Consider the following 26,354-nt stretch of genomic DNA (forward strand, 5'->3'; position numbering starts at 1 on the left):
ATTAACCTAAATTAGCTTTGGCGGTTTTTTTTTATTTAACTGAGCTAAAGCTGTCTGAACATCATTTCTAGACAAACATGTGAAAATGATGGATCAAACTTAAGCTTCTCCTGTCCACCACATGTAAGTGTCGACAAACGTTTCATTTTCACTTTTTAAGTTTTTCTGATAAAAAAAAATAAATATATGATGTTTCAAACATTACCGCACCTTGCATTCTCCAGTAAGCAGAATGTTGAACAATGGAATGTGCTTACTGACGAGTGACAATGGTGACGATAGTATCATATGCATCTAGGACTTACGCTGTCGTCGGGTTGTCACGTTTCACTTCTTCGGCGAATATTCATACTTATTCATTAAATCCCTACATACCGAGCTGCAGCAGCATCGGGACAACGGATGGACACAGCCCATGATTTCTATTTACTTTTCACGGTATCTTCTGCACTTTGTTCACCTTTTGTCTTCCTGTTGAACACTGACTTTATGACACTCATATTTCTATTTGTCTTTCTCTGTTACGTTTGCTCTGCAGTTATACCAAAAATTTATCAGCCGATAAGGTGAACCTGAGTGCATTTCGAGGCGAAGGAGAGCTCTCAAACCTACAACTGGACGAGAATGTACTCACCGATCTGTTGGAGCTACCGGCATGGTTGCGTCTCACGTCTGCCTGGTGCAACCACGTGTCGTTTCGAATATCCTGGACCAAGCTCAAAAGCACACCCATAACACTGGTAAGTAGAAACTACAAACTGCGCTATGATAGCAGCACCGCCGTTAGTAGTAAAGGGCGAGATTTTATTGATGGTAATAGAATGTAAGGGTGTCGAGTTGAATTGCTATGGGATGTGCAAGAACTTACAATACTTTGCGTGGCATGTAATGCATACATCTAGCGACAAACTAATTTAATCTTTGTTCCATCTTCACGATAAGATGCGTGCGTGTAGTAATCAAGTTGAATTTATTGACCCTATTATTTTTTGCGGATTATCTTCTTCACCTCAACCCGAATCTTATGCAACATAAAAGTGAGTACGGGAGGTTGTGATTTAATTGAGTTAGTGTTGTTTTCATCGTTTCAGCTGTAATTTTTCAATTAGATATGTTTTGTTTGACTTTTGTTAATTTGTTGAGCGTAATGAATTATGACATATTTCCAAGATTTAAATATATGTTTCTATAATTTGATTGATTGAAATGATTAATTTGAAATTATTGAATTAGTACCTTGATATCCTTTGAGGTACATAGGCAATGTGTATCTTGTGTCATGTTCATGGAATTACAAATTGTAATTTTATGTAACTTATAGCACATCACAAGTAATAATCTGTCGACTTTCGATATTCCGTAATCTTTAGATAATCATCAGTTGCTTCGCACAAAAACAAGCAGGCATGAGCGTAACGCGATAAGCGTACAAAAAAGTGAAAAACAAATGCCTAATTTGATTCAAGTGACTTAAATTAACAGTAAACAGTGTGTAATTTTTGGCTAATAATGGCCAGACAGTCAAATTCGAATAGAATTGTTCTAAATAAACGAAAAACCGGTTTTAGTACTATACCATTTAATATCACTATGGTCTAATCCACTGGTGTACTAAATTCACTCAGTCTGAGAATTGTGACACTTGAGCGGGGTACGCTCCCGTATGATCCCCACGTGACCTGGACCCGCTCTAGTGTCAAAATTTGTCGACCGAGTCAGTTTAGTACACCAGTGGATAAGACCATAGTTTGTATGAGGTTGGGCTTCGTGGCCGTGCGGTTAGTGTTACCAAGTATTCAGCCGCATCGAGTCAAGGGGTGTGGGTTCGATTCCCGCTTCAGTCCGGAAAACTTTTCGTCAGGAAGGTTTTTCAACTGTGCCACTGGGCGTTGCATGCTAGTCCGTTGTCTAGTGTGGTGCTTCCTTCAAAGGGCAAATCGTCCACTGGAAGCATTAACGTGTCGGTGTCTTCAGTGTCGTGTACTAAGTCGAGTCTAGTACACGACTCTGAAGACGGCCTTACAACCAAAGATGCAAACTATAGTGTAATTAAATGGTATAGTACTAAATCTGGTTATTCGTTTATTTATATATATTCCACTAACAGGGTGTCTACTACCTGGAAAAACCTGGAATTATCAGGGTATTTTATTCAACCTGAAAAAAAAACTGGAATTCTCAGGGAATTTCGGTCATAATCAGGGAAATTATTTTGCACCTGTAATACAAGGTAGATTATGTCCTTTTCGTGACAGAAAATCATTTCAATCATATAAATTTTCCGCTATCAAGACGTTACTAGATATATTCAGTCCTTATTTTTTTAAATGATTTTTATTTATCCATCATAAACCATAAACTTAAGATTGGAATTTTGGTGAAGGCATGTACAGTTCCCATTTATGGTTGTGTGTCGTTCATGAGCATATGAAACTTGGTGGAAACATTCCAAATTTATTTACAAAAATGTTTTTTGATTATTCCACAAGTTGTGGAGGACATTTCAAGGAATGCTTCAGGTATTCTATTCTAATTCAGGTTCTGGAAAACTTCTCCAAGGATGCTGCCAGCAATTTTTCAAGGGATGCTTAAATTAATTCCTTCACAGATTTTGTCAAGAAAATCGTAGAGCACTGCAACATTATTACCTCCAGTAATTTTCAAAAAAAAAAAATTACTCTGAAAACAAAAAGAGAGGGATTATCCTAGGATTTCCTTCAGATGTTTTTTCACTGATTCATTTAACGATTTTTTCCAGTTGGAGATTTGCCACATATTCCTTCTTTGAACAAAGGTTCATTCCGTAGTTTCGATATTTTTGCTAGAAATCCTACAATAATTCCTACGCCGGTTTTTTTTTTCATTTTTCATATGGATTCTATAAAAAAAAATCATCCACGATTACTTTCAGAAATTGCTCCAAAAATTTCCTCAGGCCTTATTCCGATTAATTTTTCTATGAACTTTTCCAAGAATTCCTCAAAAAAATCGACCTAAAAAATTTCTCTTAGAAATTTTAGAAAATCAAAATGTGATTGCTGTAGTTCAAACATTTAGCTAATATTTTTTCAAATCTCCTGGAATTCTCAGGTAATTTCATTTCTGTAAATACCACCCGACTAAACAGTTCAAAAATGTATTATCAGAATTGTTTTACAGTCGACTCTCCACATCTCGATGTTTTATATCTCGATATCTCTCCCTATGTCTATGACTGCTTCGGTCCCTTCATTTTGCATACGATTTCTCTCTCCTTATCTCGATATCTCCATATCTCGATGTGTTCCTGTTGATTTTTGTTCCCAATTGTCTCTCCATATATCGATATGAACATTATCAAAGGTTGCTAGAACAGATTTAAGTGATTCAGAACAATTTGGAAACTCGAAATGAAGTTTGTTTCTTTATTATTTTCCTAGTACCGGAGTGATTTTCAATCAGGTGTTCATTAAAAAAATGTTCTTTGTCTCGATTTCTCCCTATCACGATGGTACCTTCGATATCGAGCTGTGGAGAGGCGACTGTATTATCAATTTTTTTCATTGATGAAAATAATTTAGAACATTGTGAAGCTCGAAACAATAACACATATATAACAAACATGCTATTCACTATTTTCAGTTTGCAGTATGAATCTTAAACTTTTAATTTCCTCCTAAACGGAACTATCAGTTAAGAATGCTTGATTTTAAAGTTAACATAAACGAACGATGTATTTACTAGATACTGAGATGAATAATTAGTTATTTCATTTTCATTTTGAAGCGTTTGGTGGGGCAATGAGAATGCAAGTCAGTCCAAAGCCTTGGACAGGGATAGGTAATGGCCGTAATAGTCTATGCGGATCGCTTGAACACTATCGGATAGAAATGGGAGGGTTGGGGTAGGGTATAGGGAATTTGATGAGACTTGACACAATATTGCGATTAATGCTGCAAAATGTAAATGTGCTGATAGCAACTTAATTTGAGTTTTGAAATTTGATTTGCTTAATAAAATTTGAAATAGACTGGCAATTGTACAAGTAAGGAAGAATGGGCTGGTCGTTTTTTATAAATTTTATAAACAACAAAATAAGAACAATATAAGAGTGATGCTAAGGACTGCTCTTACTACGCTTTAAAAGTTTTTGGTAACAACTTTACAAACTTTATCTGTTTTTATCATGTACTGAAATAGTTCTGATTTATATAAAGATATTTGATATTATTAGTTCATTTGTTTGTGTGATTTAGCAGTTAATAGTGAAGAATTGTAACTTACTCTTGATGATAATACTTCCCTGACCAGGATTTTCCTAGTTTTAAGCACCCTTTTCGAAGCTATTCTGTCCAGTTATCCATGTACTGCTTACAATCCTGAAATAATTTTTATTGTGCATGCTCATGCATAATATTAGTAATGATTATAATCATGCAACAGATAAGAATGTGAGAAAGAGAGAATATAGGGACAGTGATTAGTAATGAGTTGATTATGTAATTTTGTTAAAGAATTCAACAATGTAGCTTCAAAAGAATTATTTTACAGCATAGCTGAGCCTTTCCGATCGTAAGACCGATGTATAAAAATTTGTTTAAAAATTGTCCGCGTTGTCTACTAGTGCCCCTGTTACATAAGAATCAGTCATAGACATACATATCGAATGTTCGCCATGACCCTATGACCAACATTAGTATATGTATAGACTTAGCTGGTGTGGCTTTTCTAATAGGCAGTTCTTTCACTCATTGATTGTCTTCAACACGTTGTCAAGTATAGAAAATTTATTTTATTTTATTTATTACTACAGTGAAGCTACATTGTACTTGTTAATTATTAGGTATTATTTTATGTTTTTATCACTATTGATATTATCAAAGCCAGAATTCCCAGTGAGTGAAGAACTTTATAGTACTAGAACACCATAGAAGATGGCTAAACATTACCTTATCATGGAACGGCTTCTTGCTCTATTATTTTAGGTAGATGCTATTGATCTCCCTTTGCTCCTATCCGCAACCCGGTGCACGCGCCCTGTTGGGTTTCGAAAACCTTGTAGAAGATTACAGACCGTCAATTTCATTCCCAATTACTACCCCACATTGCACATTCAAGGGTCTGATTGTGCTCCTAACCCACCCTCAGTTTGTTATCTTCTCGCCAGCTTGAAATTATATTTTACCGAAGTTAAAGTAATTTTGATGAGTGATAGCCGTACTATGCAGTAGTTTAACCAGAATCTTTAGGTCAGAAGATAATATCTAAATTTTGTAATAAAAAGGTTGCCATTGCTTTGAAATTTACCCAATATCTAATCAAAACTACTAACGACAGCGATCAATTATCAAAACCCATCGCTTCCTGGAAAATATAATCCAAAGCCCAGGGACTGAGATGATTAATAAGTTATGTACAAAAACTGTTTTTTTCTGTTCTTACTGTTATATGAACGATAAGTAGAAGAATCATATTAATACCTGTAACTAAAAAGTAATTTTCATTAAATCGCAATCTATGAAGTAAAGTTTTGCAAGATCGTAAAGAAGTAAAAGTTTGCTTTTGTAATATGCTTTTAGCTTCTTAGCAGTTTAGAGCTGGCTTAAGAGTAGTTTATTTTAGAAATTAAAGGATGCAATTGTTTTGTACTGCAAAAAAATATGACGGAAAATATTTTTTTAGAGATTATGTTGTGAACTTGTCATTGGTACGTATTTAAATATGTGTGTTTCATGTCTATTCACTTTTTCAAACATATATTTTTTTATGATGTAAAATACACAAACCAAAACATTATAATAAAATAAAAGTCGTAAAAATAAGACCTTTGATCATTTATTTTAACAAAACAACAATTTTAAGTTGTTTTTGTTCACAAAATTTTTATGAAACATGACGATTCGATAGTTTTGTGATGGTCTCAATAACTTCCCACGGCATGGGAAAAATTCAAACAATGTTTGCATAGGCAATGTTTTATACCTTGTGAATATTTATTCTGACTTTTTTGAAATGTTTTCTTGTTTATCCTTTTATTGTTGATGTTGTTCCAAAAAATTTTCATGCCTTGTTCAGGCCAGCAGCAAGCCACCGGGGTACTTCATCCAAGCACCGCACCAGTGGACGCAGCATTCCTCATGCTGCCGGCCACAAACACGCAATATTCACTAAACTAGCAGCACTGCATACTTACCAGATTAGCATTCCAATCATTCATCATTCCTGAAACGAAACAAACAGTAAATTTAACATAATTAAAACACAAAGTAATCAACTTACCCATCGATCATTCCAGATCACAACAAACATTGTTATTGTTTATCTTTTGCATTGTATCATTGTCTGACAGTTCCAGAAGATTCAATCTATCAATTGTATAACAGTTACCTTGCAACAGATTATTGTATACAACAATACACTTCTGGAAAATTCTATACAAGTTCAATAGGGAAGAGCGGAGTATAAATATGACACCATGACGTTGTACAAACATTCTGAAATAAATCGTGAACTCGAACGTATCTCTCTTCGTAGTAATTATTCCCTACCGGATCGTATCCGCGGGAACATGCCTAGTGGTAGAGCATATATTGGTTAATAAAAGTGCTGAAGACACAAAATTGCTCAGATTAATATTTACGCTGCAAATAAATACAAAAGGTGAGTGTCCAAAGTAGCCCCGTCCGACGGTATGTTGTGAAGGCCCAAGCTATCGGGATCGTTTTTTCGGCGCGCAATCGAAGTGTTTTTTTTTTTTCTTTTCGTTCGTGGCTCGGTTTGCGCTTCTTTTGCTGAGCAGTGTGTTGTGAAGGCCTAAGCCATCGGGATCGTTTTTAGGCGTGCATTCGGGGTGATTTTTTTTTTCTTTTCGTTCGTGGATCGGTTCGCGCTTCTTTTGCTGGGCAGTGTGTTGTGAAGGCCCAAGCCATCGGGATCGTTTTTTCGGCGCGCAATCGGAGTGATTTTTTTTTCTTTGGGATGGTACACAAATTATGTCACGCCAAATTTCAACTATTTCGACCACCTCCCCAAGCTATCGGCCTTTCGCGCGTTGTACTGACCAGTGATTCGCGAAACCAAAGCTGAAGGTGATTCGTGGCTGCTCAGTCAAGGATGGAGAATAAATTGGTGAGCACGTTCCATGCTTTTATTTCATATCTGTGAAATATGTATGACTACAAATTTTCATCGTTACAACGGTGAGAATGTTATATGAATATGATTATTCAGCAAACTATGAATGGTTCGTCTTTGTGAGTGTCGGCATAAGAGTGTTCTAAAATGGTCCAATCAATCGAGTTAATTTTGCTCTTCTTTTCAAACACGATAATACACGCTTTCTCCTGACAGCAGAAGGAATGTTGTGTTTATGTATTGTGCAATAAACTTTGAGTGGTTCGTCATTTCAAGTGTCGGTATTAATTTTCTTCCACTTGGAAATTTTTCATATTCACGAAAAATATTATATTTATAAGCATTTATATCTCACACATAATTCTTTATCATGGTCTAATCCAGTGGTCACCAAACTGCGGCCCGCGGGCCGCATGCGGCCCTCAGGAAGGTTTTGTGCGGCCCGCGGAGTGATTTTGAATATTGGAGTTGTGCGGCTCGCATCTTGTGATTTCAGAAGTTATCTTAGATAACTAGATATCTTCTGCAATATCTGGCAAAGTAAGCCATTCGATAATTTTCCAGATTTTCTCTTCCTCATGCAATGGTTATCAAGAAACGAAGGAAAACAATTTCAATTTCTTATTCCTTTGTTTGTTTGATAATCCATTGTTTCTTCAAGTCTGATATCATCGTTTCTTTAAAACACCAAAGTTTTCAACGTTCCAGTAGCGCAGTTTTCAAAGTTCAAGTAAAAAAGCGATTTTTCTAAGTATTTTTTATTTTAATTCTAAAATAACGCTGAAGTCATAGTTTTCATTCGGCTAAGGTTTTTTTTTTCTTCTATGGAGGTTAATTGTTGTCATTATTCTAATGTTACAATTATTGTATTAAAAATGTTTATAATATTGAAGATTTATCAAATCCATCCTCATCTTTAAATAATACACTCGCCTTATCTCTCATTTTCGGAAATCCTATAATTTTTGACATTTATCTTTGCACGAAGGATGAACTCTTGAGAATCCAGGGACCTCAGTGTTATTTGGAAAGATGAAAGAAATCGCTAGTAACTGCCAGACATAATAAGCACGCAAATTCCGGAAATCACCGACCCCTAAAACAAGATGTGACACCTGGCTTCTTATTAGTTCTCTTCTTCTCTTGTATGATCCTTGTGTTGCCAGAAAACTGGTACACATCATTGAAAATTGAAAAGGAGAGAAAAAAAGCTGAACACAGAAGGTGCTGAAGCTATCGTACAATAATCATTGATGGTAACGCTGTCTGGCGGACCAATCAGAGGCTGGTTCATTTGGCACGAAATTTAAGTAAGTGTTGTCTTTTTTTTTTTTTTTAAATCTTTATTAGAGTGTATTTTAACGCACGAGGGCTAGTTCTACACTTACAAGTAAGTGTTGTCGATTCTCGTTTCAAATCGACCCCAATCGTTCAAGTTAAGTAACAAATGTCGAAAAACTTGTTTTAATGAGTCGTGCCAATCGAATTTTCTTGGTCGAAAGTAATTCTAAGCGAGTCGTTTTGGTCGAACTTATATGTTTACATCTAGTGGCCCGCGACGTGTTTTAAGAGCAAAAGGGTGGCCCGCACAACCATTTAGGCTGAGGACCACTGGTCTAATCGCTCATCAAAGTGAATTCTGTGACCCAACGATCCTTCCCATTAACAAACATCCCTTCCCGTAACCTTTGTGGAGATGCAGAGGCAAACACGGTCTCCAAATAGCAAAGATTACACACTAACATTCCTTCCTCCAATCCCACCTGACTGCAAGAACGTGGCCGGCGCCGTTATTGACCCTGCAAAAATAGAGGCACTGAATTATGCACACTGAAGAAGATTGTGGTCAATCCCAGTCGATCTTCTAGTTGATTCTCTGTGCATTTTCACTGACCTTGGTCAATCACGGAATAGCAACCATAGATATGTGTGATTGATAATTTGATTAATATTTGTCTTATGTATTGAATTAATTCGGATGAGTAAATGAATGTATCTCTATTATGTAAATGTGATCAACTGAACACCAAAAATTTAATACTGATTGGCTATGAGAAACGGTGTATCCACTATGGCTATGACTGGCGTATAGCCAAAAACCGGTGCTTATACCCTACTTATGCATAATCTGTTGGAATAAAAACTGCTTGGAGACATATATTTGTTTTGTATCGTTCACTTATTTTGTACATACTCTTTATAATTATAAAAAATAATAACACCGCTTAATTACTGTGTTCTTTTCAGACCCTTGACGAAGTCAACATAACGGTAGAAACATGTGAAATTGCACGGAGTGGAACCCCGACAGCAGGTTTCTCCAGCCTTTCGGTACCTCAAGGAAAGTACAGCTTCATCCATAAAGTTATCGACGGCATAACGATAGTTGTTAACACGGTGAATGTGAATCTGAAGAGTCCCGCCTTTACGGCGTCGGTGCAGATGTCACGAATACGAGTAGAATCACGCACACCCAAGTGGCTACTTGGTGACCTTCGGGTCACTAGGCTAAAGGATCCCAATCGGGGGCTTATACTAATATTCAAGGAACTGTCGTGGCAAACGGTTCGTATCGAAGCTAGCTCTACGCAGGATCAAAGTCTGACGCCATTGCGGTTGCTCACTAATGAAGCTCGCTGTAGGATTACTATTAAGAAGAAACTGTCCGACTGCAGTATAGTAGCAAGCAGATTAGTTTTAATTTTGGATGATCTGTTGTGGGTTCTGACTGACTCGCAGCTGAAGGCAGCTCTCCACTTTGTAGACTCGTTGACGGGATTGATCAAGGCATCCACCAATGTGGTTCAAAGGGCCAAGGCCCAAAGAAAACTGGAAACGCTTCCAGAATATCAAGCCCAGCTGGCACAGTCTACGCGAATACAGGACCCACAGCAATTAACAGCAGCTCAAAGGTATTTCAACGTGTACGATGTTCGTGAAACCTCGTACCATTTCTTCAGCCAACGAATAGATTTGCATCTTTGCGATGACGCTGGTGTCGGCAGGTCCAGTCATCCCAATTTGAAAGACGGAGGTGCTTTGCAGATTTCCGTGCAAGGTTTCCAAATCGATTACTATCCATATCACTTGGCGAAAGCGGATCGTACTCATTGGCCAAAGTAAGTATAGCTTGGGGGTTATGATGGACCACCCTTATGTGTAAAAGCCAATATTATTTTCGACGTTTTTTTTTTTCTTTAAATCCGTTGTCCTAAAACCCAGTTTTACATATCTGCGCGGCGTGTGAGGTGGGACGAGTCGAATGAGGGGACAATTGTCGACTTGCTCCCATTTGATTAGCATTAGTCGTCTCACGTCACTCGCGGTGAGAGCGACTCGTCTCGACTCACACGCCGCGCAGAATAAGCACAATACACTTGGACTGTTTTTCCTATACATTTAGATTGTTGAGCATATGCTTAGATTTCATCGATTTTGTTAAAAATTTCACAGTTGGGGTCCTAAGTTAAAAATAAAAGGGAGATAGATTTTCAAATTTGGCTTTTATGTACAAGGTTGTGAAACACTAGTAAAGATTTAGAAGAAAAATCCACTTTACTGTTACTTTTTTCTTTCATGAACAGATACAAACAAGCAAGCATTCCTCCTGCCCTATGGCTTGAACAATCTTTGAACACCTTTCGCGAATCGATACTTAATATGTGTCAACCAAACAGGATACCTACGCATCCCAGTTTAGAGAGGTAATTGTTACTTGTAGAGTTTTATACTTTATCGAATGACACCTTACTGTTATTTTGTACTTTAAGAACAACCAATCTCGGTCAACAAGCACAGGGAGCTACTGGTCAGCAAACACAACGAAATCCACCGTCCGGAGGAGGTACGCAAACCGGAACTAACACAGGAGTTAACACTCCTAATACGCCGGGATCTCAGTCGGCGTCCACATCGCCGATGAAAAAACACGTCCTGGATAACCTTGCCAAACTAATGTGCGCGTGTGTGATCATGAAGATGGAAGAATTTTCCCTTTACCGCGTGACCACTTCCGGAAATAAGCAAATGCCAAAGGAATTCATTACCGGTAAGTTGAGTTCGGCGGGACGCTTTTTTTTGTTACAGAAGTTGTGGGAGATGTTTTTTGCGAAAAATGAATTGACGCTTTCTTTTATTTTTATTTGCACACTGTGATTTACTAAAATAACATGCAAACAGCACTAAGCAAAAGGAAAAAAGGTATTTCAATCTATCCACTCACACAATTTCATAGCTGTTCGTTTTTAATTTTTTCGTGTAGGGTCGATGTACCAATAGCCGCATAGCTAGGAACAAATATTCGTATAAAATTGAAAAATATCGCAAGCGTCATTATTTTTAAATCATCTAAAAGCTTTTTATCTTGGATTTGTAGGAAAAATATGAAAACTACGAAAACTCATATGTATGTATTATTTATCGCTTATGCCTATAGTAGCACTATTTCTAATGTCTGTTCCTATAGTAGCACTAGCATCACGGCGTTGGTAAAATACAAATCAAAACCGTATTTTTACAAAACTTCTATATTTTTCCTTTAAAGTGTGGAAAAGCTTTCGTTTGAAATAAAAAAGTTCTTAATTCATCAATAATTTCGTAGAATGAAAAATTGTTTCTCTCAGTAGTGCTACTATAGGTACAATAGGTTTACTATAGGTGCAACGGAGCTAAAATTTCAAGCAAAACTAATTATTTCGATCATTTTTTGAACAAAATCAAGCTGTGTATCAATGGTACTAAGATAAATAGCTCCTGACCTTCATGTCAAAAAATATTTTGAAACGATTTTTAGCGATACGGCCGCAAAAAGCCACTAGTGCGACTATATGGGACTGTCTACTAAGGGAACACTGACTCTATGCAAATAGATAATCATTACCATAAAAATATATAATTCTTTCGGGATTCTTACGAATTATTTTACATATTCTTTAATCTTTTCAATCAGTGTACTGTCGGGAATAGCAAGTCAGTCGTACCTTTCTGTAAAAAAATAAGCTTTGAGAAAGTTGATAAAAAATCTTGCGGAGTTGAAAAATTTCAATCTTTTTGGCGCTTTTACGAATTGTTTGTAACTAATGGACAGCAAATTTTATACTTTACCGCAAAAATGAGCAATATTTTATTTTTGATATGACAGTTTCTCACAATTTTATCGAACAAATCGTGTAGCAGGTCATACATAGATAGGATTTTAACTGTTTAACCGTAACCTTAAAAATGCATATAGAACTGACTTGCGATTCACGTAAATGTAAGCCTTCGTAGTTCAACATTCAACATCCATTTGTTCCGTTTCTACTGATGTGCAACCAACTATAACCTAAGTCGTGGTATATAACTAAGACAAATCATGTCAAGAACGAAACCTTCATTGGCTTTAATTAAGTGATTTCTCGGAGTGTTGATGGACGAGTGAGTAAATCGTGTGCTTTCTGCTTCCAACGTTTATGATTCGAATCAAGGCCGCGATTTTTGTTTTTTAATTTGGGCATATATTTTTTTTTGTAAAAATTGGTATGAAAAATATTTCCTAGTACTATCGTTTTCATTTTCATTTTGCAGCGTTTGGTGGGGCAATGAGAGCGCAAGTCAGTCCAAAGCCGGGGGAAGGGATAGGTAATGGCCGTAATAGTCTATGCGGACCACTTGAACACCATCGGAAAGGATAAGAAAGATTGGGGTATGGTATAGGGAATTGGAGAAGACTTGACACAGTAATGCGATTAATGCTGCAAAATGTAAATGTGCTGAAAGCAATTTAATTTGAGTTTTGAAGTTTGATTTGACTTATTAAAATTTAAAAAAGATCGGCAATTGTACAAGTAAGAAAGAATATGCTGATCGCTTTCTAGAAATTTTATAAACAACAAAATAATAACAATATGAGAGTGATGCTAAGGGCTGCTGACAGGCTTGGGAACTGTGATCACTATTTACAACAGTTAATCGATTCTGCCAGTCAACCAAAACACAAAGCAGCAGCAGCATCAATACCATCAGGCGTTGCGCTGCCAACGGTTCACACACTGCTTGACTGTTTTTGTCTCTTTACTATGGTCGTTTTCGGGCAGCCATCTCGAGGTGAATGATTGGAAAAAATGTTTAATAATTCAATTGCTAATATTTCGCTTGTGTTTTCAACCAATTGAAATCTATTAGCGCTAATAGCAAGAGCACAATAATTTCGTAGCGATACGTATAAACAAATTCAGCCTTTATCGAGCAAAAATGCAAAACCCTGAAAACCGGAAAAATCGTGTCACCACTGTGCTCGGATCTGACCATCGTCACCATCGTGTCACTTCGCATTCGGATTTGAAAAAACGTTAGGAAGAAGAAGATTACAGTTTTGAAGAGCCGTGACATTTTTTTGTTTTGAACGGTCATGGTTTGCTTTGGATTTTGATGGTCGTGTAGAAAAATGTGAATGTCGAGGTGGTAAATGTTTGCTACAGTACATTTCCCATCCCTGGCTGCTGATGGCACGATGCGACGCTTTAGAAGATTTTGATACTGATTGAACATTACTATAAAGAGCGCAATTCAATCGATGGTGATAACTTTACAAACTTTATCTGTTTTTGCACTGATTGACGATGCTGATTTATATAAAAATATTTGATATTATTAGTTCATTTGTTTGTGTGATCTAGGAGTTAATAATAAAAAAAAATTACATACCCTTGATGATAATACTTCCCTGACCAGAAATATTCTATATTGAGCACCCTTTTCGAAGCTATTCTATCCAGATATCCATGTACTGCTTTCAATCCTGAAATTATTCTTATTGTGCATGCTCATGCATTATATTAGTGATGCTCATAATCATGCAACAGATAAGAAGGAGAGAAAAAGAAAATATAGGAACAGTGATGAGTAATGAGTTAATTATTTAGTTTTGTTAGAATTATGAACAATTAAACAGTATTAATGAATAGCTTATAAAATGACTTTGCAGCATAGCTGAGCCTTTCGGATCGTAAGACCGATGTATAAAAATAATTTGTTTCGAAATTGTCCGCGTGGTCTTCTAGTGCCCCTATTAGATTAGAATCAGTCATAGACATACATACCGAATGCTCGCCATGACCCTTAGCCTTAGCTGATGTGTCTTTTCTAATAGGTAGTTCTTTCACTCATTGATTGTCTTCAAAACCTTGTCAAGTATAAAAAAGAAGTTTTTATTTCATTTATTAATTCTCAGCCATAAAGTAAAACGAAAAATGTCAAAAACGAAAGCTACGTGATAGGTCAAAGCATGTTCATTAAAAATGCATATTCTCTGTTCGAAGATCCACTTCTATGTGCAAATTTTTCTTGAGTAACGTTCACATGTACAAATTATTGTTTCCAGGCGACAGAGACCGTTCTTCATTACCACCGGACATGCCAACACTTCATGCAGAGTTCACTTACTTCTACTATCCAGGTGATTTTGTGTTTCCATGTAAGTAGTGTGTAATATTGTCGTAAGCTTTTATACAACGCTTAAAACAAATTGCAGTGCCTCCGTCGAAAGCATTCGTCCACATCAATCCAGTGCAAGTTAGTTTTGATCTGGACAGCTGCCTATGGCTTAGTTCGTTTGTTCTTAATCTTCACGAAAGTCTCCTTCGTACAAATAATGTTACGAGTAGTTTGAGCTCTCCTTCCACTCCGTCCTCGGGAGCGCATTCAGAACCACAGCCGAACCTGATGTACATGGATGTCAAAGTTGAAGTCATTTTGCCTAGGGTCATCTTTGAAGCATCGCCGGGTGATCCCCAGCAAAGAGATCGCCCCAAAGCCATGCATGTGCAAGTGGCACGATGCGCCCTAACAAACATCCGAGAAATGGGCGCTTCACGAGCTGATTTAGCACAAGCGATTTCTTCGCTCCAGGAAGGTAGTTTAGTGTTTGGGTCGGGGTTTCCATCGAAACCTGGAGACTTGAGCATCGTCACGGATAGAATTCTTTCGCACATGGCAGCTAATGACATCACTACATCCGGACAGCCTCTTTCACCACAAATGCAATCTGCTTTTAGCAATCTTACACGGTATGCCATGTGGAGCGAACCAAGAGATGTTTGGTGCTTGAAATTAGATCCAGTGTGGGTGGACTTCTATGGAGCGCGATCAGTGGGTCCGAGTCGAGCAATACCGTTTGTTGATGCGGTTCCCGTAACCATATGGTTGCATGGCCGATCGGATATTGATATGTTACCTAATGACTTGATACCTGAACAGAGACCAAACCCACCAGAGTCCACAAATCGTCCAGATTCGACAGCATCCCATGAGAGCATTATCTTATCAGTTATCGGCCTCAAACAATCATTATTAGACTTAAATAATTCGAATGGCAATCATCAGCAACAGTATCGTCAGGAGAGTACCGATACTAGTTCGTCTAATCGTAGCTCCCTTTGTCATCCACCGTTGATCGGCGATAATGTGAAAAAGAAAGTATCAGATTTAGGGAAAGAAAATGCTAACCATCAGTCGTCAACTTTACCTAGAGTCCCCGTAGATAGTGCTGCAGATGATGCATCAACAATGGCTGATCTGCACGTGATAGCGCATGTTTCAAATTTAGTTAGTGTTCAAATTGATCATTATCAGTATCTGTTCCTTCTACGCTTAGCCGAGGAACTGACTGAACTGGCAACATTCCTGTCGTTGGATTCGAAAAGAATCCTCCGAGCGGTAATACATATTATCTGAGTATTGAGCTTTAGAAATTCAAATATCTTTGGTAATATTTTCAGGCAAACGTAGAAAACTCGATCATTGTTGGCTGTGTTATACCACAAGTGGAAGTTTCACTTGTGATGCCTTCGCAAACCCCAGGCAAAGAGTCGAGTGGTGGGGACGGAGAAAGCGTTCTACCCGATTCCGCTAGTTTAGGTGATGATCTTCTTACTAATGGTAGAGTAGTGTAATGCGTGACAGCATTCCTTCGATAGTAGACAAGTGGCATCTAATATTCTCATATGTTCTCATTTAACTGTAATTTGTGGTCTTAGGTTCTGGCTGGCCAAACTCGATGGACCAAACTAGAAATTCGAACATCTTCAGTAGCACTGATTGTCCTTCACCCATAACAACTGAAGCACCGGTGGAGGTTCAACTTCATCCTATACCAAACACCCACGGGTATGATAACTATTAACTAATAAAGTGCTGAAGAACGTCAACAAACTCTCTAATATCCACAGACACAATGTTCAAATTCAAAGTGTTCCAACGACGTCGTCGACGTCTGGAGTTGTATCTGCTGAAACGCCGTCATCATCCTCAGTTGCAGCTATAAAACCACAACAGCCACAGCAAATACCTTCCCAATCCAAAAGCCGCAGCTCGGGAACGGATTCTACATCTTTTTCTAAGGAGATCAACTCCGGATTGAGCTCGGTGAAAAAGGGGTTTTCCAATTTTATGACGTCCATCGATTCGGCTCTAAAAACCAACACGTCAGACGACATTAGCGATACGCTATCGGTTCAGTCAGATCTCAGTTCCGATTCAGAGAATTACTTCATACTGTTAGGGGATTCGGAGAAGACAGCTGATTGTATGGATGTAATGTTTAAGCTCAACCCATTCAACAACGATAGCAATATGAAAGTGGCCCCGATTGAAGTGGCTAGCGAAGTTTGCGAGGATCCTTATCTGACAAACATGTCGTCACCGTCCGAACCGTCTGAAGCCAGCAGCCTGCGCCGAAGGGATCTGGTCTCGATGGTTACGTTTAGGTGAGATACATACTAACTGAAACTATTCAATCGCAATTATGATGGATTTCTTGGTGGCATTAGGTTAACCATGGTTGAAGTTATTCGCCAGAACGTGGGCAATATCTCATCCATTAGACTGCAAGTATCTGCTGTTAGTTGTGACGAATGCGGGTCTATTCCGTGGGATGAATTTCAGGTATGTTCTAGAGTTAGGCATAAACACAATGTATCGCAATATACAATAGAATCTGGAGCTCATCACCTGTTTGAGTTTGTTATTTGTTTGGTTATTCGTTTCTTCCAACTGTTTATTATTAATTTATTTTAAATATGCGTTTGCGCTCCATTACCTAATTTTCCAGTATTTTAAAAGTACTCCGATTGTGATTTGCTTGATAACTTAAAATATTAACAATCACAATTTGTTTCTTCTCAACAAGAGATACGTTTGTTAATTAATTAATTCTAAATCATTAACGGCAAATGAGATATGATTCATACTTTATCCGATTTACTTCAGTTATAGTCTTTGTACATATTCCCACGTTTTCTCATTTATCTCTATTCGTCTATTATTATCCAGCATTCACAATAAATTTGTATCAGTAGCATCAATATAAAGATTTCGTATGTAGACAAAAATAATATTATCTTGCACATTTTTTGTACAATCGAGCAAATTTATTCCAATCTGGCATGGTCAAGCTCATATGAAATCTTGGTTGAATGTCAATAGCATTTAATACTGACTCTATTATATAAAATCATTGTATACAGACTGCAAACATTAATATTCAAGTCAAGCAAAAAATATAATATCTCTTATAATACAAACTTGTTAATGTGTTGCAATCATACTTATTCTTTTTTTGCATGCTTTCTCTATCTTCTACTTAAAACAAATACTTAATAACTAATCACTAAAACGCAAACAATGTCAATCGTCTTCGATCACGTGCAACCAATTTGAATGCATTTGTTTGATTACATTTTGCAAAATACGCTTGTATTGCTGGAAAACAACTATAATCATTACAACCCAAACAACGATGAACAAACAAATGGCAAAACCCGTTAAAAATCTAAATGAGCTGAACGTTTTTGTAATCTGTGTGTGTCTTATCCCGTGTCTATATAATCAATGAATGTCGTCTGATTGGTGCGTGATATTCAAAAAACGAACTACAACTATCGATGCCATCCGTGTCGGACTCTCGATTTGCGTATAAATTCCACACCAATCTCAACGTGCCTTAACTGTAACGGAACGGATGTGTTTACACGGTGCGCCTGGCGGATGTGGTTGCGTCTGTCTGTGCCTGCAACATAATACTGAACTTTCTCCGACGACACACGCATTCACACATTCACAGAGTGGCCAGCATAAGTCGAAGGTATTTATTGCTTTTGTTCTTCACTATTAGTAGTACTTTAGTTCGTAAGTCGTGCTATTGGAAGATTTGAGATCGAGACTGGCAGAAGAGAGAAAAATATCGGTTGCCTTCTGCACAACCTTTTGTTGCTTTGTATATACCTACCTATATATTTTGACTGTTAGTTTAGAAGGAGTTCACTTTTTTTTTGTTTCTAAACTGTATATAAATTCTACATGGCTGTTGATTGTTAGGAATCAAAATGTAATAGTTTCGGTCAACTATTGCTATATTGAATTGTTTTATGACACAAATTACGTTAATGTAAATGTTTTTTACTTGTATAGATTGATTGTCTATGAAACTATGAAACAACAAAATCCAGGTGATAACGTCGTCACAAATTTCACACATGTCATGTATTTGTCTTTATGCTTACCAATCTGATGGTCATTCAACATTTTCACCGTCATAACAAAGAAAGAAAAATGATTACAACACATATCAAACAATTCTCAAAAGCTTTTGCCAATAGTTTTTTTTTGTACTAATTCACACAATACGATAACTATAGCACTACCTTCAGTAATTCTCAACTACAAGCTTTACTGCCCATAAACGCATAATTGTCCCATGTGAATAGGAAATCCAGCAAACACGGGACTGACATGCGTTTATGGGTAGTTTACACGGTAGCATTTTTAATGTATTTATCGGGCTCAAGCGCAATTTTACTTTTTGATGTGGCCCATATGCACCTAATGTTGCATCTTGTTTTAATTTAGCTATAATTCCATTATTATCTTTATCAGCTCGATTCTAAATATTTATGACCACTTCGTTTCTAGAAGGTGTTTGGTTCGCGAATACAAATTTATCTTGAATTTGTATCAAAATAAACATTCACAAAAATGAAATGCAAATATAAAGAATGGTAAAAGAAAAGTTCTTGCTGGTGCAAAAATGGATCTCGCATAATTGATGATAACTCAGTAAAAGCCATTTGTTACCAAGTGTGTAGAACGTTCTTTCTGGGCTTATGAATAAGTGGACAAGATATTTTATATATAACTCTCTCCTAGTAATGATGGTTTGGATGCTTATCAATTAATTCTCTGAGAAACAACGAGCTACACATTTGGTTACCAATGACTAATGACTTTTGGGGCGTTATCACTGCGAGAAATTATTAAAATTAAAGGGAACATTAACCTCTTCCCGAGCAGGAATTATTACAATGTTTTGAATGGAAAGAAATACTTTAGATAAAATGTGCTGAGACACAATTTGGTTAGCCTTTAGGTAACATAAGTTTTTGAAATCGTAAAGAAAGTTTTTGATTGCAAATTAATTATGATTTGAATGTTTATCAATAGTTACACTATTGAAATAACAAGTAGATTATTTGAATATCCTGATGAACCCTCAACGTCATTCCAATAACAAGTTTGAAATAAGGTTGAATTCGTCGAGAAGTGATGGTGTTCTACTGACACCATGAGCATTGAAAGGTTAAATTCAAGGTTATACTACGATACACGCATTGCTGAACAGCATGTAAGTGGAATCTATTCGCTACCTTTGAGAATTTTTTGCCGTGGCAAACTGTTTAAAGCTCTACATCGAAACTAAGAAACAAGCGTTTTGTAGGTTGATAATCTGCATGAGTATTGTATTCAAGGACCACATCACCTTTCAAAGCAAATTACAACTATTTACATGTTTTTCATCGATTAAAGTAGGTAAATTCATCTAGACTAGATATATAATTGCTGCTCTCTTATGCGATCGGAAAACAAAACTTTTCGCCTCTCTCTATGATGATTGTTTAAGTTGGCCTTAATTTTTATAATTTCCGTATATTCCTTTCCGGTGAACTATGCCATACTGTTTCTCTCTTCAATTAGCAAATCCGTCACTAGGTTTAAACGCAACATTAAATATCTCTTACAATTTTTATCATAAACTAACTTCATACTTTTCTATACCCTCTTTCTGGACTACATTTTACTGTGATGTGTGCGTTAATATCATCGTCTGTTTGGGAAAAATGTGTGATTTCGCTTTAAAAAAAATCAAACGGTAATAACACCAAATCAAACCGGCTTGACATCGGCCTTCGTATCTAAGACCAAGTTTGGAGCGAGATGTAGAGCATGGAACGTCGCAACGCATAATCCAGAAGCACCACCTTGCGTAGCGGTTAGGTTAGAGGAAATTCTGACGCTCCCGGCTGACTCACTGAACATCACGGACAAGAAATCTATTCTGAGGTACTATAATATATCACTAAGAGTGTAATACGTGATTTATATGCTTCAAATTTTTATCTCACAGTTGGTTCAAGCGGAAACTGAACGTAGAAGTGAAGAACATCGACCTCCAGCTTTCAATGAGCACCGTTGTGGGCTTAGGAGACCTAGCTGAAGATGAGGTCATTCCAACTCCTATTCCAATGGAGGTCATGTTGGAGAATGTGAAAATCAACCTAATCGAAGATCGCCCACCAGTGAATATAACATCACCGGGAACGCTTCCTATAAATCTGGCAATAGGTCGTATGTTCATCGCACGTGACGATGCCGGGGTATTTTATCTGCAGCCTGTGGACAAAGGAGATACTGCTCATCCAGCAACGATGCGACGTTCCGAACAGGCTTCCAGAAAGGAACGTGATCGAGAAGTTCTTTCGCTGCAATTAGTGATGCAACAGCTTAAAATGGATAACGAGAACTTGCGAAAACAGTTGATTAGTATCGAGAAAGCATCCGAAACAAACAAGTAAGTGTTACTTCTTCTGTCGTTAAATATTATTCAGCGCTTGTAGAAGCACTTCTATTCTGGCAATCAACTTAAGGTGAAACAGTTTAGAATCAATTTCTACGATTGCACTAAAACTTCATTTAGTTCATTCCCCCAAAAGCTACTTTAAAAGCTTGAGCGGAATACATAAAGTCTAAAGAAGCTTGAAATTTGTATGGGGAAAATGGAGTGAAATTTCGTACGTGCCTTAGATTTTTTTTTCTCGTACTATGGTGTCCGCTAAAATTGTCTTATGCATTCAAAACATACCACCATTTTTGAATTGATTTAAAACAAAATCACTCGGTTACTTATTTTTGTCTTACCATGTTACTTATTTTTGACAATCAACTGAGACTTTTTAAAACATTACTGAAATTTAAGGAATTTACTCCAGAAAAAAAACTTCAGGTTATCTGCCGTTTGTCGGAAGACACTCCATTTGTATAAAAAAAAACAGCATTTGATTGCTAACTTGTCTGTATTTTCTATTTAAAATTTCCTATGCCAGTCTCCTTCGAAAACGATTTTCAAACGTGCACCCTTTAAAACCTTTGTCATTTCAGAGTTAAAATTCGCCAAGAAAATGAATTGCTTCGTACGTATCTCGAAGCGGCCCAGGATGACGTAAGCACCTTGTTGGAGGAGAAAAGAACCTTGATGGATACGATTCGATCGTTGCAAAATCAACTAACGGCTCGGAGCGACACACATATGAATTCAATGGATAGTAAAAGATAGCACAATTGCATGGACTGCATACAGTGCTGTGGCGAAAATCCATTCTAGGGGGTACCAAGCGTAAGATTTTGTATGTGGTTTAGGTTTGTATCGCACACCGCGATTGGAATGTTTGTTACACGTAAAGGCTGAATCTTTTCTTCCTACTGTTATTGTTTCTTCTTTATGATTGGCTAGAAACTTCATTATTGATACCAAATATTTTGAACAGAGTTATGTGCCTTGTTCATACTAAAAATCATGACAAAAAGGAACGAGTCATTTTAGTCCGAACATAGCATAAGAAACTGAATTACTAATGTATGTAATAAAACACAAGTCACTGAATCGAAAATGAATTTAAAATTCAAAAGAAAAATGCTTACGTTAGGAAGTGAAGGAAAACAAAAGCATCGTCAAACATATGAAACAGAACTAACCACCCACCGTCAAGCCTGTATGAGTAAGCAGTCAGTAAAAAAACAACGTCAAAGTGACATAATTTTTAGAACAGTTCATTCATTGGTGTGCTATAGATTGTTTCGTTCGATATATGACCATCATCTATTCAAGAATCAATAAAGAAAACAGAAACTATGGAACATTTTATGGAGACAATATTCCAGCCATTCATTGCGGATAATAACGCTTGCATTGAGCAGAAACATTGTCTGTGAGCATTCAAAATTAATAAAAAACGCATATTTACATTCAGACCAACTTTCTTAACCACTATAACTGTTATTTCACCGTACATTAATCCGGCAATTCCGTTTCCGTGCACTAATTCGTATTGATGTTTGAATACTTAAACCAGATGTGAAATGATTCTCACAATGCTGTTTTCTCCATAAAATTGAGTGGAAGTTGAAATTATGCAATGTACAACATTATTTATATAATTTATCTATTGAGCAGAGGTCAAGCTGCTTCGTACAGTTGTCGCAACAGGTTTTGGTGTGCGGTTTCAATACATTCCTATTTTTTTTTACATTAGCGCCTCCTAATTCTTGATTTTATAAATGTTCAAATTAAGGTACAGTTGAAAATATTCAAAATATAATCTATTATATTTTGCAATGAGACTAGGTTGTCAGAATAATGTTAGAAGAATCGGGCTTTGACATATTCGAGTTCAATATCTGCTATTCTTTCCTGTCAATTATTCAATAAATTGCTTCATGAATAGTCACCAAAATCTTTCTAAACCTTCCCAAAGCAATAGTATGGAACTTATAGGTTAACCAGTGAAAAACTTTGATCATACATTTTTCCCAATGTTAGCAAATAGTCATTTCATGTGATATTAATTTTAGTCTTATAGGTCAGTTATCAAAAGTAAAGCTAACGTATATACGAGCAAAAGTAATGTACGTAAGACCGTTTAATGATCAGCTAGTGTATCATATGAAAATATCTGTACAACTGAAAAAAATAGACATTCAGACTCTTTATTACCGTCAGCGAAATAAACCCTAAGAGCAAACAAAATCATCGGCGTTATAAACGAAAGACTCTTTATTTATTGTGCTAGCGTATACATAACAGAAGCAAAGCCATTTTTATATTTCATGTAGATAGTTTATTGTTATCTAACTTCTTTTATCAAATTCTTTTTCTAAACGAGATGCTATTCTTGAAGCTTCTGTGAATGGAAACATTTTATATTGTAGAATATTGTCTCCTTCTTGGGAAATACTAGTTGTAAATTAGTTTGGCATAGGTTTGTTGATGTCACGTTCTAACTTTTAATGGGTTTATTTTAGATTCAGGGTAAAAATAAGATTAGACAAAGTATATTGTTTGCATAAATGCAACGTTCGACGGATGTTAAAACAACTAAGATTTACCAGATTCATATATTTACCATTATTGCAAATATTGAAACATTCACCAAAATCAATAAAAAGACCAGAAAATGAACAAATCACTCTTGTTTGTTAAAAATATCACCTCCAGTAGATTAATTGACATTCGTTTCATAAGTTGTTTACATTGAAACGTAATATATTATTATTTTTGAAATTTCTCATCCTTATAGGTTATACCAGAGCGATAAAGCTCAACCCTCTAATACTCAACTTCGCCTTTGTGAACAAGTATGGGATGGTATGAAAAATGTATCAGGCTAAATTGTGACGGTTTTCGACTGCGTTCCACGACCCTTAGACACTTTTTTGTATAAGACCTTCGAAAAATTTGTAAAACTCTAAATTAATCAACTCATTACGCGTGGTAAAGATGGACAAATTATGGGTGAAATTATGAAAAAAAATCCACGTGCTCGGCTGGGATTTGAACCCAGGACTGTTGTATGTTAGACGAGCGCTTTACCAACTAAGCTACCGAGCCACTTGGTGCCCCAATAACTGAGTTGGTTACAAGTTTAGAATTCAAATCCTTACAGACCACGCGGACCCCTTTCATAACCCATATCCATCCATCTCATGTTAACTACACACGCGGGAAGAGCGAGTGCGATTTATTTAGTGTTGAAACTGTTTGTCTATCGTACCTACATCGCTTCCTCAACAACTGTATTGTGGAAGAGTAAAGATGTGGGAAGGCTATCAACGTGTCGTTCTCACTCAAGTGACGACATGACTACTACAGAGAGGCAGTAACACTCTAATATACATTGACGCTTATACCGTAAAGTGCCGTAATTCAGCGCAGTTAACGAAAAAAACATTTCAAATGCTTAGTTAAAAATAAGTATTGCACCAACAAAAAAGCTTTCTGGGTGGATCGCTAGCAAATCTGTTTTAGATTATGGGCCCAGATAGCCGTAGCGGTAAACGCGCAGCTATTCAGCATTGTATGAAAAAAGGAAAGTTTTGTATGAGCCGTAACGTAGACTTTTTTATAATTTTTCGACTATCACATGATATAAGGATAAACATTTGTTATATTCTTTTTCTGAGACGAGACTCGCGAAGACGATCTTCTTTTTCTGTCATTGCTGAGTTTTTTCTTATTCATCTCTGTGTTTCCATCAATCATGCGCAAGCCGTTCAAACCCTCACATGAACATCCCCGCAAATATGCAATTGCAATTGCATCATACTGAAGCATAAAAAGCCTTTGAAGTGAAATTTCATACCAGAAAAAGTAGCAGACATTAAAAATAACTATAGTCTTGTGTTTAGATTTATCAGCATCTTTGGAAAAACTGCTCCGAACACTGAGGTTTTTATAACAGTTTATTTTGAATACAATTCTTTTCAATTTTTCAGTTATAAAAACCTGAGACGAGACTCGCGAAGACGGTCTTCTTTTTCTGTGATTGCTGAGTTTTTTCTTATTCCACTTTGTGTTTATACCAATTATGCGCAAGCCGTTCAAACCCTCACATGAAGCTCTCAGCAAAAAATGATTGAGTTTGCATCACATCGAATCATAAATAGCCGTTTGAGTGAAATTTCATGCCAGCAAACCTAGCAGACATTACACGGGAAAAAATTCTGTGGTAAAAATAACTATTTTAGCTGACTACGCCCATTCTTAAAACTACCATGGAAATTCAGACCAATTTACTATGTTTACGGTACACCTCACCGCATTACTGGTACATTTGACAGAAATAATTTACAACAATCTGATTCCAACTACAGACATGGTAAAATCAAGCGCATTTCTGGTCTGCTGAAAATTGCCGGTGCAAGCGCTTAAGTTAACCCCCTAAAATAGTAGTTTTTACCGCACAATTTTTTTGCGTGTAGAAATAATTAATCTTCTGCTTAGATTTATCAGCAACTTTGGAAAAATCTACTCCACCGATTGAGGTTTTCAATAACAGTTTACTTTGAACACAATACTTTTCACTTTTTCAGCCATAAAAACGGTGGGCTGCATTTGACGTTTCGTGAGAGGGGAATCTGGGCTGCATATGACGTTGATATTTTTCGTCTTCGCGAGTCTCTCTCAGATAAAAACGACTGGCTGCATTTGGACGTTTCGCGACAGCGGAATCTGGGCTGCATATGACGTTAATATTTTTCCTCTTCCTTGTCAACTTCGGGGATTGCATGTTATTCCAGAAGAAATTTCAAAAATTTATGCAGTTTGGCGAAACCACCCCGACTACCTCTACACACTTAAATTTTTTTACCGTAATCCGTGAATTTCACCGTAATCTCAACAGCTGAACAGTTCGGTAAAATAAAACACCGTAATTCCATTGAAATTCAACGGATTCCGGTGAAATTTTACCGAAAACTGTAAAACTTTACCGTACTCCGTTGATTTATTTCACCGAACTTTTCAGCTGTTGAGATTACGGTGAAATTCACGGATTGCTGTAAAATAATTTAAGTCTGTATATTTGTATTCTGCACTGTTCATACAATAACAAATATTTATGGGCTTTGGTTTTGAACAAACTGTTCCTCCTACCATGAATGACCACGTGGTTTCTGAACGGCCGCTAGTTTTCCTGTAAGTGGGCTTTCCCGATATTTTGGTTGTTTGTGAAACGTATTTATGCATGAAAATACTTCCTCAGATAAATATTCAGCTGTGAAGACGAATATAGCATGTTTTATTTGTTTGTTGGTCTGTGAATAGCAGTGCGCGGAATTAGGGACTTATAAAAAATGACGTGCCCTAATTCCGCGCAATA

The 26,354-nt window shown here is 36.8% G+C and overlaps 1 protein-coding gene and 1 non-coding gene across 2 annotated transcripts in view; one reads left to right on the plus strand and one right to left on the minus strand.

Moving 5' to 3' along the window:
• LOC5570830 (UHRF1-binding protein 1-like) overlaps positions 1–23,562 on the plus strand; it is a 43,257-nt gene extending 19,695 nt beyond the window's left edge. Inside the window, 13 exon segments of the mRNA XM_021846485.1 lie at positions 539–740; positions 9,361–10,232; positions 10,698–11,161; positions 14,474–14,566; positions 14,624–15,807; positions 15,870–16,029; positions 16,128–16,257; positions 16,320–16,856; positions 16,920–17,034; positions 18,212–18,232; positions 20,342–20,484; positions 20,549–20,992; positions 21,580–23,562. Coding sequence (XP_021702177.1) covers positions 539–740; positions 9,361–10,232; positions 10,698–11,161; positions 14,474–14,566; positions 14,624–15,807; positions 15,870–16,029; positions 16,128–16,257; positions 16,320–16,856; positions 16,920–17,034; positions 18,212–18,232; positions 20,342–20,484; positions 20,549–20,992; positions 21,580–21,754 — 4,540 coding nt within the window. The 3' untranslated portion in view covers positions 21,755–23,562.
• Positions 23,563–24,013: 451 nt separating this feature from the next.
• On the minus strand, positions 24,014–24,085 carry Trnav-aac. Its single transcript has one exon. It is a non-coding gene; the product is annotated as a tRNA-Val (tRNA).
• Positions 24,086–26,354: the final 2,269 nt, after the last annotated feature.

The sequence above is a fragment of the Aedes aegypti genome, chromosome 2, assembly GCF_002204515.2.
Source record: "Aedes aegypti strain LVP_AGWG chromosome 2, AaegL5.0 Primary Assembly, whole genome shotgun sequence".
NCBI classification, from domain to species: Eukaryota; Metazoa; Arthropoda; class Insecta; order Diptera; family Culicidae; genus Aedes; species Aedes aegypti.